At 42.8% G+C, this 15,279-nt stretch overlaps 1 protein-coding gene across 1 annotated transcript in view; it reads left to right on the plus strand.

Annotated features, from left to right (window-relative positions):
* Nucleotides 1-10,078: 10,078 nt before the first annotated feature.
* Nucleotides 10,079-15,279, plus strand: part of adamts3 (ADAM metallopeptidase with thrombospondin type 1 motif, 3) — an 87,578-nt gene continuing 82,377 nt past the window's right edge. The window contains exons 1-3 of the mRNA XM_056746867.1: nucleotides 10,079-10,387; nucleotides 10,875-10,899; nucleotides 11,799-12,196. Coding sequence (XP_056602845.1) covers nucleotides 10,322-10,387; nucleotides 10,875-10,899; nucleotides 11,799-12,196 — 489 coding nt within the window. The 5' untranslated portion in view covers nucleotides 10,079-10,321. The remainder of the gene's footprint in view (nucleotides 10,388-10,874; nucleotides 10,900-11,798; nucleotides 12,197-15,279) is intronic.

Below are 15,279 nucleotides of genomic sequence, written 5' to 3' on the forward strand. Positions count from 1 at the left end.
TCCTGTTGTTATATGTATACTTACACCGTACTCACTTGATTTTCAAGTGTCTTTTAAGACTTAGTGTTTTTAAAAAGTCTGATTCTTCTAGCATTCTGATCATTGACCAAAAGATCAATATCTACTGTAGGTTATTAAATAGCTGCAGTAAAGAGTGTTATGAACCAGTAAACAAGTCAAATGCACATTGATATGAATTGTTTAATCAAACTAAAGCGATCAATAAATGTTATCATTTAATCAATTTTCACCAAAATTCACCTATATTGTAAATGAAATATTGAATCTTTTCTTTTCTATCCTTTAGATGCTCTATCTGAGAATGAATGCTTACTATTCTATATAGCTTTCCTGTGGTTCTGTGGTAAGAGCATGGCACTAGCAACGGCAAGGTCATGGATTCGATTCCAGGGAATCGGACAAATACATTAAAAATGATAGATTGAAATTTATTTACGTAGCGCTTTTCACAATGTGCATTGTTCCAAAGCAGCTTTACATGGGCAAACAGGAAAAACAGACAAAGGTTAAACACAGCACAGTGCATGGTGTTTATAGAACAAGCAAGATCATTCTAATAAATAATATCTAAAATGCAGTCTCCCGGTGAGCAGGCCAACACTGCCCTGCTGTGGCGAGGACCCCAAACTCCAATGATTGATTAATGGAGAAAAAACCTCGGGAGAAACCAGGCTCAGCCGGGAGGGCCAGATCCCCTCTGACGTGTCATGGCTGCACTCAGTGACCCCGACTAAAAGCCACCAAGCAAATATCCACGAGGAAGAGGGAGAGCCCACCATCTGCAACCCAGAAGGTCTCACTCACCGAAAACCGTGCAGGTTCAACCCGGTCCCACTCCACGATCGACACCAGAAAACAGAGGAACAACCAGGGAATATAGTAATGGCATGTTGTAACTTTTTTCCTCTGTTGTCCGACATCGACCACAAAACAAGCCAAAACCGGACCCACACAGCCCCAGCAGATGAATCCCCACAACCAACAAGCCCCCCCCACTCCCCACAAACACCCACCCAACAACCTCCAATCAGGGCCACTGAATGCAGCTATAACTTCAAACTGCTGACATGTGATGTAAGTTTAGCATTAAATACCAAGTATTGTAACTTCAGCATTCATGTGACAAGTAGTCCGTATTTGCTCTTGGTTGGGGATGTAGTGTTCTGAGCTTGGATGGTCCGATGGTCGTATTTCTCTTGGCTTGTGGTGGAATTGCCTTAGATGGAGCTGGGATGGTCAGTCAGTCTGCAGCTGTTGCTGGCGTAATCTCTAGGTGGGGATGGGCATATGTCGATCATCTGGACCTGGCGGAATTTCAGGATGGGCATCCCGAGGCGAAGGCAGAAGGAGAATAATGAGCGTAGCTGCTGTTCATTAACTATTCATTAAGTGAAAGCTTGGCTGCAAAGATGTGTCTTTAATCTAGATTTAAATTGGGGAGAGTGTGTCTGACCCTCGAATAGTATTAGGAAGGCTGTTCCAGAGTTTAGGTTCTACGTATGAGAAAGCTTGACCCCCTTTGGTGGATTTAGTTATCCTAGGTGTCATCAAAAGTCCTGAGTTTTGAGATCGTAGAGAGCGTGATGGGTTGTAATGTGATAAAAGCTCAGTTAAGTAAGTAGGGGCTAAACCATTTAAAGCTTTGTAAGTAATTAAAATAAATTTAAAATCAATACGATACTTAGCCAGTGAAGCGATGAAACCCGTTCCACTTTGCACCGGCCCCTTACGGTCCCTCCTGTAGGTGGTGAATCCACGGGAGGGTGGCCCCACGTCGCTCCTTCGGGCTGAGCCCGGCCGGACCCCATGGGGGGAGGTCCGACCACCAGGCGCTCGCATACGAGCCCCAACCCCGGGCCTGGCTCCAGGGTGGGGCCCCGGCTGCGCCATACCGGGCGACGTCACGGTCCTCGAAATTGTAGTCATCATATGGGTTTTTTTGAACCGCTCTTGGTCTGACCCGTCGCCTAGGACCTGTTTGCCTTGGGAGACCCTACCAGGGGCATATAGCCCCGGACAACATAGCTCCTAGGGTCTTTCGGGTACTCAAACCCCTCCACCACGGTAAGGTGGCAGTTCAAGGAGGGGAAGGACGGGGAAGGAGCCGGAGCTTGTGCGTGAGGTTCAGAGATTCCGACTAGAGATAGTCGGGATCACCTCTACGCACAGCTTGGGCTCTGGAACCACACTCCTCGAGGGAGGATGGACTCTTTACCACTCTGGAGTTGCCAAGGGTGAGAGGTGGCGGGCTTGTGTGGGTTTGCTTATAGCCCCCCAGCTCAGCCGCCATGTGTTGGAGTTTACCCCGGTGAACGAGAGGGTCGCTTCCCTGCGCCTCCGGGTCGGGGATAGGTCTCTCACTGTCGTTTGCGCCTATGGGCCAAATGGCAGTGTAGAGTACCCGGCCTTCTTGGAGTCTCTGGGAGGGGTGCTGGAAAGCTCCACCTCCGGCAGAGCTTCGACCAGATCCCGAGGGAGTCTGGAGATATTGAGTCCGAGTGGACCATGTTCTCCACCTCCATTGTCAACGCAGCCACTCGGAGCTGTGGCCGTAAGGTCTCCGGTGCCTGTCGAGGCGGCAATCCCCGAACCCGGTGGTGGACACCGGAAGTAAGGGATGCCGTCAAGCTGAAGAAGGAGTCCTATCGGGCCTGGCTGGCTTGTGGGACTCCCGAGGCAGCTGACAGGTACCGACAGGCCAAGCGGACTGCAGCCCGGGTGGTTGGGGAGGCAAAAACTCGGGCCTGGGAGGAGTTCGGCGAGGCCATGGAGAAGGACTATCGGTCGGCCTCGAAGAGATTCTGGCAAACCGTCCGACGCCTCAGGAGGGGGAAGAAATGCCCCACCAACGCTGTTTACAGTGGAGGGGGGCAGCTGTTGACCTCGACCGGGGATATCATCGGGCGGTGGAAGGAATACTTCGAGGATCTCCTCAATCCCGCCGTCACGTCTTCCATTGAGGAAGCAGAGGCCGAGGGCTCAGAGGCGGACTCGCCCATCACCCGGGATGAAGTCACCGAGGTAGTCAAGAAACTCCTCGGTGGCAGGGCACCGGGGGTGGATGAGATCCGTCCTGAGTACCTCAAGTCTCTGGATGTTGTGGGGCTGTCTTGGCTGACACGCCTCTGCAGCATCGCGTGGCGGTCGGGGACAGTGCCCTTGGACTGGCAGACCGGGGTGGTGGTCCCCCTTTTTAAGAAGGGGGACCGGAGGGTGTGCTCCAACTACCGGGGGATCACACTTCTCAGCCTCCCCGGGAAAGTCTATGCCAGGGTACTGGAGAAGAGAATCCGGCCGATAGTAGAACCTCGGATTCAGGAGGAACAGTGTGGTTTCCGTCCCGGTCGTGGAACACTGGACCAGCTCTATACCCTCTTCAGGGTGCTGGAGGGTTCATGGGAGTTTGCCCAACCAATCCACATGTGTTTTGTGGATTTGGAGAAGGCATTCGACTGTGTCCCTCGCAGCATCTTGTGGAGGGTGCTCCGGGAGTATGGGATTCGGGACCCTTAGCTAAGGGCCATCCGGTCCCTGTACGACCGGAGCAGGAGCTTGGTTCGCATTGCCGGCAGTAAGTCAGACTTGTTTCCGGTGCATGTTGGACTCCGGCAGGGCTGCCCTTTGTCGCCGGTTCTGTTCATAATTTTTATGGACAGAATTTCTAGGCGCAGCCAGGGGCCGGAGGGCGTCGGGTTTGGTGACCACACGATTGCATCTCTGCTCTTTGCGGATGATGTCATCGTGCTGGCCCCATCAGACCAGGACCTTCAGCATGCACTGGGACGGTTTGCAGCCGAGTGTGAAGCGGCTGGGATGAGAATCAGCACCTCCAAATCTGAGGCCATGGTTCTCAGCCGGAAAAGGGTGGCTTGCTCACTTCAGGTAGGTGGAGAGTTCCTGCCTCAAGTGGAGGAGTTCAAGTATCTGGGGGTCTTGTTCACGAGTGAGGGAAGGATGGAGCGGGAGATTGACAGACGGATCGGTGCAGCTTCTGCAGTAATGCAGTCGCTGTACCGGTCTGTCGTGGTGAAGAAGGAGCTGAGCCGCAAAGCGAAGCTCTCAATTTACCGGTCAATCTACGTTCCTACTCTCACCTATGGTCATGAGCTGTGGGTCATGACCGAAAGGACAAGATCCCGGATACAGGCGGCCGAAATGAGCTTTCTCCGCAGGGTGGCCGGGCGATCCCTTAGAGATAGGGTGAGAAGCTCGGCCACTCGGGAGGAGCTCAGAGTAGATCCGCTGCTCCTCCACATCGAGAGGGGCCAGCTGAGGTGGCTCGGGCATCTTTTCCGGATGCCCCCTGGACGCCTTCCCGGTAAGGTGTTCCGGGCATGTCCCACCGGGAGAAGACCCCGGGGAAGACCTAGGACACGCTGGAGGGACTATGTCTCCCGGCTGGCCTGGGAACGCCTCGGTGTCCCCCCGGAAGAGCTGGAGGAAGTGGCTAGGGAGAGGGAAGTCTGGGCATCCCTGCTTAGACTGCTGCCCCCGCGACCCGGCCCCGGATAAGCGGTAGAAAATGGATGGATGGATACTTAGCCAGTGAAGCGATGAAAATACTGGGGTTATGTGATCGTATTTTCTTCATCTGGTAAGAACTCTGGCAGCTGCACTCTGAACTAACTGTAGTTTGTTTATCGATGATACAGGACAACCACTAAGTAGAGCATTACAATAGTCAAGTCTTGAGGTCACTAATGCATGAACAAGCTTTTCTGCGTCAGCAACACATAAAATATTTCATAAAATGTATGAAACAATGCAAACTAAATCTAACTTTATCTAAGTTTGGATAAAAGCGTATGCCAAATGTGTAAATGTTAATGTTTCCACTAAACCTGAAATATGAATCAAACTGTCTGACATGATTTTTGCCATTTATAAAGCAAACACATTGAAACCTGCCAAAGGCTCAATAACTGGTTGTACATTTCGTTAAATCTATGAATCCCTAAAACCATTCCAGTGAAGGGTTCAGTGAATACATTGCATGACCTGCTTCAAACTGTGTATGTATAAAAATTACATTCACACTCACAGCAAATGGTAGATCTAAGCTGGTCTGTGCTAAATTCTGCCACAGAATTTTCTCCATCTGGTTGTCATCTCCTCAACAAAGCTGACCTTCTTCAAGCAAAACCATAGTCCAGCAAACCAGCAATGAAAAGTTCAAATATTGGACTTTCCTGTGGAGCTCAGGCTCAGTGACAGCATGCTCATGCCAACATCAACAGGGCGGATGGTGTCGGAGAGCATGTCTGTCTCGTCTGCGGCAGGAGGCTAAAGTGGCACATGTTGGAGCGGAAAAGAATACTGCTCATCCTATTATACTTTTGGGGTATTTGGCATCCTTGGTGTCTGTTATTTCGTGTATTTCTTTAATTTCCTCTATTTTGTATTTTATTTTGAATTTAAGATTCCTAGCTTTTAGCTGTGTCACAATCAGCATATATGGAGATTGCTTTAGAAAAAGCGTTTGCCTTTTTTGATGGGTTAAGTCCTTGTTGAAGGGTTAAGTCCTTGGTGTCCTAAGCAACTTTCTTTGACCGCAAAAAGGGAATGAATAGATTTACTTGAATTGTTATTTCCTGGAATTATTCCAATAAAAAACTTTCTTCGATCATCAATACATTGAAATATAGTTACTGTAAAGTCACTGACTGTCCAAATGTCACTCAAGCAATGCAAATGTCGTTACTTCAATCTGCCCATTATACCACTGTGTTACAAACAGGCTGGGTGGCATTTCCCTTTGCAACAATCCTCCTGGTTTATCCATAGAGGAAATGGATAAGAACATCCAATTTAAGACTGGAACAAATTGTCGGATTTTGTGAAATGGGGACTTTGAAACAGATGTTCACTCAAAGCCTAAAGGTTTTAGAAGCAAATGAAGCAGAATCTTAAATTAGTGTGAGACCTTGTCCTGTCTCTGTCGTGTCCCCTATTGTCTATCTTTTTTCCGTTTTAAAAAGAATGCCATGTGCAATTTAATCAGGCAAGTTTAAAAGTGGGACTTTAAAATCCAGTGGACGGGTTTGGATCCAGATCAGAATGCAACACTCTGGGTGCTTGCTGCTTAAACATGTTATAACATATCAGGATTACTTTACCATCACATATTTTAAAATGTAAGAAACATGTTAATGAATAGTTCACCCAAAGATAATGTAAAAAATGTATAGTTGTGGTTTTCGTATATACACAAAGTTGAAATCATTTTTGTAACCCCATAATCATTTATTACTTACATACAAATGATGACATATTACGTAGTGAAAAGCCAATTCAATTTCTGCCCGGAATGTAATTAATGTCTCATTTGAAACTGTCTTCTTTCAACCAAGAGTGCATAGAACTTTAAACTCAAAACTGTGTGTCCAATAAAAAACATACACTGTAAGAATACACACTGGCGTTAACATACTTTCGGTCACTGTCTAACTGGAATGTTGCTGGCTTCTGTCTTGATAGTCATTACTGGAATATGGGCAATCAACTTTACTCAGTTGTTTCAGAAGTGCAAAATGTTCACATAAAGCTGATGCCTTTGTTATTGAACAGTCAGTTCTCAGAGTGTTGTTGGCACAAAGACACACACAAAAAGGGATAAACAACTCATAACTCATGGTAAAATATTCCTCTAGTTGACCTTTCTGTTGTCTCCCTGTACACCATAATCAATCACATAGGCCTAACTGCAGTTTATAAAAGTTTATAGTTGTTAGAGCAAGCAAAAAAACACTGGTAATTAAGCTTTAAAAAAAAGCATTAAAGGTGTTATAAAAATGCAACATTATTACAGTTAGTATCAGCAGATGTTTTAGTGTAATAGCAGTGTACACAGAATACACTCTTCATGACTTTGAAAGCGTTTTGTGATGCCCTTGTAGAAACATTTTGGCTGAAAAATATTATTCTTACAAAAGTTTCTTCAGAATGTAAACAGGGTACAAATAAATTGTTCTTATAAGAAGTAAATGGTTCATAGGTTTATAGGTATATGTGTTTAAGTAAAATGAATGTTTTGTCTAACACTATTTCTCCCGAATTTCAAGTAAAACTATTGTTTCTGTTTGCAATTATTTGCAGAAAATGAAACCAGAAAAACAGGTCGAAACATCAGAAAAGATGCTCTGTTTTTTCAGACCTCAAATACTGCAAAGAATACAAGTTCTGTACGGAACAGCAAAAACATATTTTTCATGTGATAACCTCAGCTTGAATCACAGTTTTCATGTGACTTGTCATGCTGTCAGTCTTTCATATTGCTGTTGAATGAGTTTGTCACTACTGAGGTTTCATTGACTGGAATGGCCACAATACATCTAGAAATGATGATTAAATTAACATTTTGGAACGGTCTCTTAATTTTTTCCACAGCTGTATGTTTACTGATAGTTCAAAGACTTCGTTGTTGTCCTATTTTTTGCAACTTGTTATAATTCTTACTTTTATTAAAAACCCACATAATTCAGACAAATCTGCTGTTTTCAAAGCTGTATGTGTCTTCTGACATCATTTTGGGCAATTGAGTTACTATGCTTGTTTAGTAATTCACATCTTTTATTTAACATCTTTTTCTCAACATTTATAGAGCTATGCCATGCGGTTAACTCAAAGGAACACACTAAAGACTGGATAAAAGTTTATAAACAAACTATTTCTTAAGTTATAGAACTGAAAAATGTAGGTTTCCATATCACGCAACAGTAATTGTAACATCTGATACTCTTGATTCTTTGTTGTTGTAAACTCCCATGAAATGGTACCGCTTAACACAGAATGATTAAGAGCTTGTTCTCAGAACAGGGCAAGTACGGGTTAAAATGTCAAAATGCATTGTCCTTTTCTTTTCAAAATGCCGTTGAATGATAGATTTTATTGCTGTTGCTTTTTGTCAAAGATGTCTATGGACGAAAACCACTATTCAGCTCTCAGGAGGTCAAAGCACCAATTAGATGGCCATTGTGACTTTGGCATGCCTTCATTCGCTATTGTGTTCGAAGGTTTTGTTTGAAAACAAAGATGGGATGGAAGCGAGTAGACAGCTTGACATTCAAATACCTATTTCATTGCCATCAATGCCCTTTGTGATGTCACAGGGGTATGCCCTTGCAAATTGCTGTTAGGTGTGGTCTAATGGTTTGGTCAGTGTGTTCCCACTCCAAAACCATAGAAAACCCACAAACATTTTGTTTGGAGGAAATGCAGTTTATAACAAGTCATTCTTGTTTAAAGCATTTATATATTTAAGAAAAATTATCCTTCCATCAACTGAAAATAACATTTGGAAAGGTGACAACCTTCAAACGTAAGCAGCACCCTACAAAAACAATATGGTCTTAACGTCAGCAAGGTTCCAAATATTTTATTGTTTCATTGACCATTTTACAACCCCATTACTCAGTCAGTAGCGGTCTTTACAGAATTAAAGCTGCAGGCGCAAAACAAAAGGGTTGCTGACATTCAATTTTACCTTCCAATAAAAGCTTTAGAGTGCATAGACCTGGGTGCAGACAGATTCTCAGGACCTCCAAGCACCTCTTTAATCAACGATAACAATACAGCTAGAATTTCATATACCGTTTCAGCAGCCGACCAGTAACACTTGGAGAAAAGCCAGAGTTAGAAGGAGAGAGAGCGTATATGATTACCCATGGGCGACTCAGATGTAATAGAAGAGAGTTTGCATCATGAAAATAAATACATTCAATATAAAATTACAATCAATCACACAGGAATCAACAAAGCTTTTAGCAGAGTCTGAAGTTCATTTGTACAATGCTAAACTTCTAAATGAATAGTTCACTATAAAACTTCAAAAGTAATACAAAGCATGCAAATCATCCCCAGAAGAAAAGGAGTATCGCCCTATTTATATATTGTCAAAAGAAGATATTTTGAAAAATGTCGGTACCCAAAACTGTTGGTCCAAAGGTTTACTGTTACCAGCACTTTTCAAAATATATTATTTTTTGTTCTGCAGAAGATAGAAAGTCACACAGGTTTGAAATGACAAGAGAGCATGTAAATAATGACATTAAAAATGAGTCTTCATCTTGAAGGTGAACTATTCTTTTAACACTGAAAGCAAGCTATTATTGCTTGATATGGTCTGGGAAAACACACATGTGGTGTGCAGATGTGTAAGGTGATCAGATTTCTTAACTCACCTGTGCTGGATTTGCACTGACACGTGACCATAAAGGCATCATGAAGACCTGGATATAAGGACTCAAATATCTGAAACTGACCACGCGCACACATTCACGTATCATCCAATGGTTCAATTATCTTTCAGCTGTGCTTTAAAAAGGCTCTTAATGTGTGATAGAAAACCAGGCCTTGAAAAGAAGAAAAGTAAGAAAAATACATTAATTTACCTTCAAGAATGAAAACAGAGCCGACTCTCTTTAACACGCTAATAAAACATTCTGTTCTCGGCAGCTTCATTTCTTCCCTCAGAGGTATCGACGAATCCAAACCAGAATACAACACAAATTAGTTGCATGACGGTATTTGTGCCTCGGCCTGTTTGGCTGATATAGATAAATGAATCTCTGTGGAAGGCTATTACACGAAATGTTGATGGAGGATTTTCTTTCTCTGATTTTCATCTATCCTTCCTCCTGTTTTTAATCTGGCAAGGAGGAAGAACAAAACACGTCTTTCTCCAACACAGCGAGCTGTTATTTCCTCTGGCGTAAAGAAAAACAATCTCCACACAAAGATCTAATAACTTCTCAAACATAAAACCAAGCCTTGATTAAGTTGTATTATGTGTCGTTGTAAATGAGTTATTACTATATAATACATCCGTAAGAGTTGCATATGTTGAATCACATACCACAAAACGACTTCTCTTGATTTTCACCCCCGTTTACTTCATAGAGAGTTGTGGCTTGTTTTTTTTTGCATATTCCTTCTTTTCTTTTTTCCACCATGTGCTTTCCTGGGAAAGGGCAGATGATGACGTCAGCACAGGGCTGGTCTGTAGTTTATTAGTCAGCGCGAAGTTCCAGGTTCGAGCTCAGACAAGGCTCTGTCCAGCCAGCTCAACTGAACCACCACAGCTCTCTTCAAGGGGATGTCTTTCAAATAAGTTTACAAACCTGAGGCATTGACCCAAGTTCTGCAACTTCCATCTCCCTCAGTTCATCTTGATTGACTTTAAGTTTGTTAAAGATCTCTTGCTTGAGGATAAGTGGTGCTTTGTAGAGAAGAGAGGCGCGCATTGCACCATCCAAAATTGGACTGTAGTTTCTCGTCTTAAAGTTGTAAACCCCGACTCGTGATGGTTGTCCTGTCACTTAGGTTACTAATGGTAGGAGTTGTAGTAAGTCTGACTTCAGCTGACCCGGTAAGTGTTAATGATTTACTGTTTATCTACGTTTAGCTGAATGAAAAGTTATCGGTGAATGAAAGTTCGCGGGGAAGTGCGTGTTTGGTGTCTGACAGTTGCCCGCGCGCGTGATGTTCAAGTCAGTTTTATATGAATAGTAAATACGTTTTACGTATCGTATAAAGAAATTATGTTTGCATTATAAAGTGTTTTTACCGCATACCTAATAGTCTATACAGAACTAAATTCCAGAGACGGGAGAAACGTCTTGGACAGATACCAGCTGTCAAACCCATCGCCAAACTGTCCGAAAAGCCAGCATGGCAAAACAGACGTGAAATCGAAAGTTGAGCTTCTGTCAGACCTCATCACATCTAACACATTGTTCTTGAGACATCCGTTATGCATTCTCTATTTCTACTGGCGGTACTTTCACAACTGTTTGGTAAATACAGATCTCGGCTGCTGCGTTTGACCTTATCTTTGTGCTCTGTTTCGCTTACAGGCTGGTGAAATAATAGATAAAGAAGGTAAAGTATACAGTCTTTGTTGTCGAACTTTCTGCTATCTGTGTGCTCTACTAGTGCTTGTCCTTTCCTCACACGTTCATCTGGGTTTAAGCGAATACGTATCGAAATGTTAACTCTCCCTTAAATATCTGTGCCGCCACACACGTTAAAGTCACGCTATCACTTACATCATCCGCCCTTAAAGTTTAATGACAAAATATCACTTGGTATATAATAAGCCTGAAGATTGTGTGCGAAATAAAGGCAAAGTAAATGCGCTGTTTATCCTTGGAAAGTAAGAAATTCAAGCAAGAAGTTTTTCTCTTTTTTAAATCATCTCAGCATTTCAGTTTCTAAAACTCAATGTACCCTTTTGTACTTGATGACCTGACACACTGTTTGCTGTAGTCGGGTCCATTAAAAAACCAACAGCTGGAGAACTTCAAGACCTTCATTGTATGGGGAAGGAAGATGTTTGATGTTGTAATAAAACTGCATCATTTGTATGACCTGGTTTGGGTAAACAGGTTCGTTTGCTTTAGTTTTAGTAACCAAACCTTGGCATAATTTTATTTTTGTTAAACGTATCGGCAAATTGTGTGCCATCAATCATATGTCAGGAGGCAGGCCAAGCACTCTTATAAAATTGCTAGAAAGGTAAACGGCTATTTAGTCACCATAAAAATTATTCAGTAGGCCATTAAGTTGACCACAAATGTCCAAAATTTGCTACTACATCTATTTAGGAAATTTGGACTCAAATGGACCCATTAGAGCCACTTTGTTTTCCACCTGGATGTTTGTTTTGTAATTTAGGAGAAGCAGTTAAATAATATAATATAACAAATGTATATTTTTGTGAACTAATGTATTCAGATGCTTATTCCTATGTCTTATGTGTGTGTATTATGTCTTAACAGACTTTTTGAAGATCCGTTTGAAAGAGTATGGCCTTGTTACCCCCATCAGCACAGATGCAGAGGGACACTACCTCTCACATCTCCTCTCAGCCAATCACAAGCAGCGGGTGAAGCGGGACACTTCGGAATGGTCGGCGCAAGCTGTGGAGACGCTGTTCTTTAACATCACTGTTTTTGGCAAGGAATTCCACCTCCGACTACATCCCAATCACCAGTTAGTGGCTCCTGGAGCCGTGGTGGAATGGCACGATGAGATGGAAGCTGAAAACGTGACTGATAACAGCACCCACTCAGAGAAAATACTTCGGAGAGAGTTACTGAAAACAGACTGCACTTTTATTGGGGAGATCACGGATGTGCCTGGAGCTTCTGTTGCCATTAACAACTGTGATGGGCTGGTGAGTGTTGTTACCTTTGCCTGACACATTACTTTTGATGTATAACCTTTTGTAGCAAACCCATTTTTATGATGTTGCAAACTTTCAAGCCATTTTTGCCTATTTCCGACAATGCCTTTAGAAACATCTCTGCGCTTGCGTTTGAGTTGCAAACCTACAAGGAACTTTCTTTGATGACCGTTGAATGTTAACCCATCCTAAGTCTGTGGTTTTCTTTTGACTTGACATTTCACCCGTCATGTACGTACAGGAGAAAGTCTTAAAATCCAAACCTGTATGATCCAATTTTCTTTGGAACACCGAAAGAGCTTATTAATGTCCAGGCTGTTTTTTCCATAGAGCCATGGTAGACTGTGACCAGCGGTGGTCCAGAATGGTCAAAAAACCCCATAGAACAGGCCATTCAAGTTGTGTGCTTTATTCCAAGTTTTCTCAAACCATACGCTGGGGTTTATGTGGGCCACATTTAACTAGTTATTCACTGAAAATTGCTTATTATGAATTGAACTTTTATGCCCTTTTCAGACAGAGCACTAGTCAGGGCAGTACCAATCTCTCAAATGCCAGTTATCAAATAATTTGAACAGAGAAAAACTGTGCATTGTATTGTGTCGCTCTTGGCCTATATAGCACTTCTATAGGACTACAATAAAATACTATTCAAGCTTTAAACAAGTGTCCAGCTTTCCTGTAACTCAGTGGAAAGAGAATGGCGCTAACATCGCCAAGGTCGTGGGTTTGATCCCAGGGGATTTCTACATACTTAGAAAACAAATGTATAGGGTAATGCAATATAAGTTGCTTTGGATAAAAGCGTCTGCCAAAGGCGTAAATGTTATGTCCAGGGTGACAGTGGAGTTGAACTATTGGTCACCACAGGAAGCTGACAGAAAGGATGGGGTTGAATGCTCCACTCTTTGCCATATAATAGAAAGGCAAAAAGCTCTTACAGGCAGGTATGGGTGAAGGGGAATGGTTTTGATGATGTGACTCTAATGCATTTGGTTGTCATTTTATCTAAAATGTAACTTAATCTAAATATAATTTAGACAGTCTTATCAGGATCAAGTGTATGTTGACTCTTTTATTGATGACCTACAGTAATAACCAACGTAGACAACATCAACTACAATACAGTCCGCTTAGGTACACATTCATAAAGCCATGTAAATGTTAGTAGCATTACATTTATTTGATACTGTTAAATCATGAAAAATCGTGAATTCTTTGAGCTGTGAGTTTTGAATTCCATGAACCCCGGCGTGATTTTTATTACGTGAGACAGAAGCAACAATAGCATGCAGAATCAGAGACCAGTGTGTTGGCCATCAATAGTGTTTTATTCATACAGGCCAGGGTTGAATCAAATAACTTGAACACTGGGGAAACAGCTGATATTTCTTTCGTTCATTAGGTTTTGAACCATGTTTGTCTTCTATACACCTTCAAACCTTCGCACAATAGATTTATACAACTTTGGATTGGTATCACAGTGGCTGTTGCACCATTCGTCTATCAGAACACCTTCCAGTTGCTTAGAGAAGTTGTAGCAAGGAATCTGTTTCACACTCTTCTCATAATTGTTGAGATAGAGTAACTGTCCCCTTTGGAAATCTGTCCATTTCACCTGTTTCTTGCACACACCACTGCTGATCCAAATCTTGTTTAGACATGCAACCTTGAGAATATACAGTAACAAAGTATAACCACAGCATTTGTTTTCACAGTAGCCTACACAAATAATATGAATCCCTATAGCAATATGTCTTTATATTATTTTGTCCAAACCCTGCGTTTTCCCATTAGTGAAAATAAACCCAAGATGTTTTTAAAAATGATGCGTTCGAGTATCTGTACAGTATGTATGATTGAAGCCAACCTCGGCTGCTGATGTCACTTCTCGTTCTGAAATTGCAAATATGTGACGATGTGCTATGGTTGTGATTTCACCGCTCAAGCGGTTAAATAATTGTTGCTCCATGTCCACATTTGAAAGAATATGACTTGAAATGCTTTGTCAGTGAGATGAAACATAACGTTGTCAAAATGTTTTACCTCTGCAAAACCTCCTTAGCAAAATACCTTTACAGAAACACAACAATTGAAGTTGTAATTTGCATACGGCAGGTGCCTACAATGCATTCTTAATTGCACTCGCATGGTAACCTGCTGAGCTATCCACTTTAAAGTGACTTTCCTTCAGTGCTATTTATATTATGTGAGAATGACATCAGTGTCGATGTGTAACCAATGTGTTTCTAAAGCCCAATTCACAGCTTAACATTTTCCACCCTAACTCTACAATATTCTCGAGTAAAGGCTAAAATGCTACATTTATGTGTCTTTGATGTAAAGTACCACTCTGGGACGACACCAAGTTATGTTTCCCTGCTCTAAATGATAGTAATTTTGAATCTTAAAGTCTTCACATGCAGCTCTGGCGCGCAGATATTGAAGCAGATATTTCCTCTCCAAGTTGAGAGCTTGTGGGGGATGGAGGGATGATTTTAGCTGGGGGAGGAGAAGGAGGAGTTGTTGGCTGGCTCACTTACACGACACAGGCATGTTTCAGGCCTGTGAAAATTCCTCTGGAAGTGGAGAAAAGTGAACGCTTCTGCTTTTGCTTAGCAAACCATCAAAATCTCGGAATGGCAGTAGAAGAACACTTTCATAGAAATACTACAGGGACAGACTTTCTTCTTCCCTTCCCAGTGAGAGTTCACAAGGCAAAAAGACTTATCCACTGCTAATCTACAGCTACGCGTCTGTCATAGCTTGGCCCCTTTAATGCATACTGCTGTATTTTGGGGCCAGGGTGCTGAAGGAAGCTCCCCTCTCATTGATAATCAGCGCTGGCTGCATTACTGTGCCCCTGGCCGAGCTTCACACGGGAGGCTGGCCACGAGCCAGAAGTTCATCCCCATCGCACCTTTGTCAGGAGAATAATGACATTAATGGTCAGAGGATTCTGTGTTCTTCTGCCCACGCGCTGTCTGTTACAATTTCGCATGTTCACGGGTTCTGATCTTTCTTAGATCCACTTCAGAGCTGAGATGACTTTGAACTTCGCTTTTTTTCCATCT

The sequence above is a fragment of the Triplophysa dalaica genome, chromosome 4 (assembly GCF_015846415.1).
Source record: "Triplophysa dalaica isolate WHDGS20190420 chromosome 4, ASM1584641v1, whole genome shotgun sequence".
In the NCBI taxonomy this organism is placed as follows: Eukaryota; Metazoa; Chordata; class Actinopteri; order Cypriniformes; family Nemacheilidae; genus Triplophysa; species Triplophysa dalaica.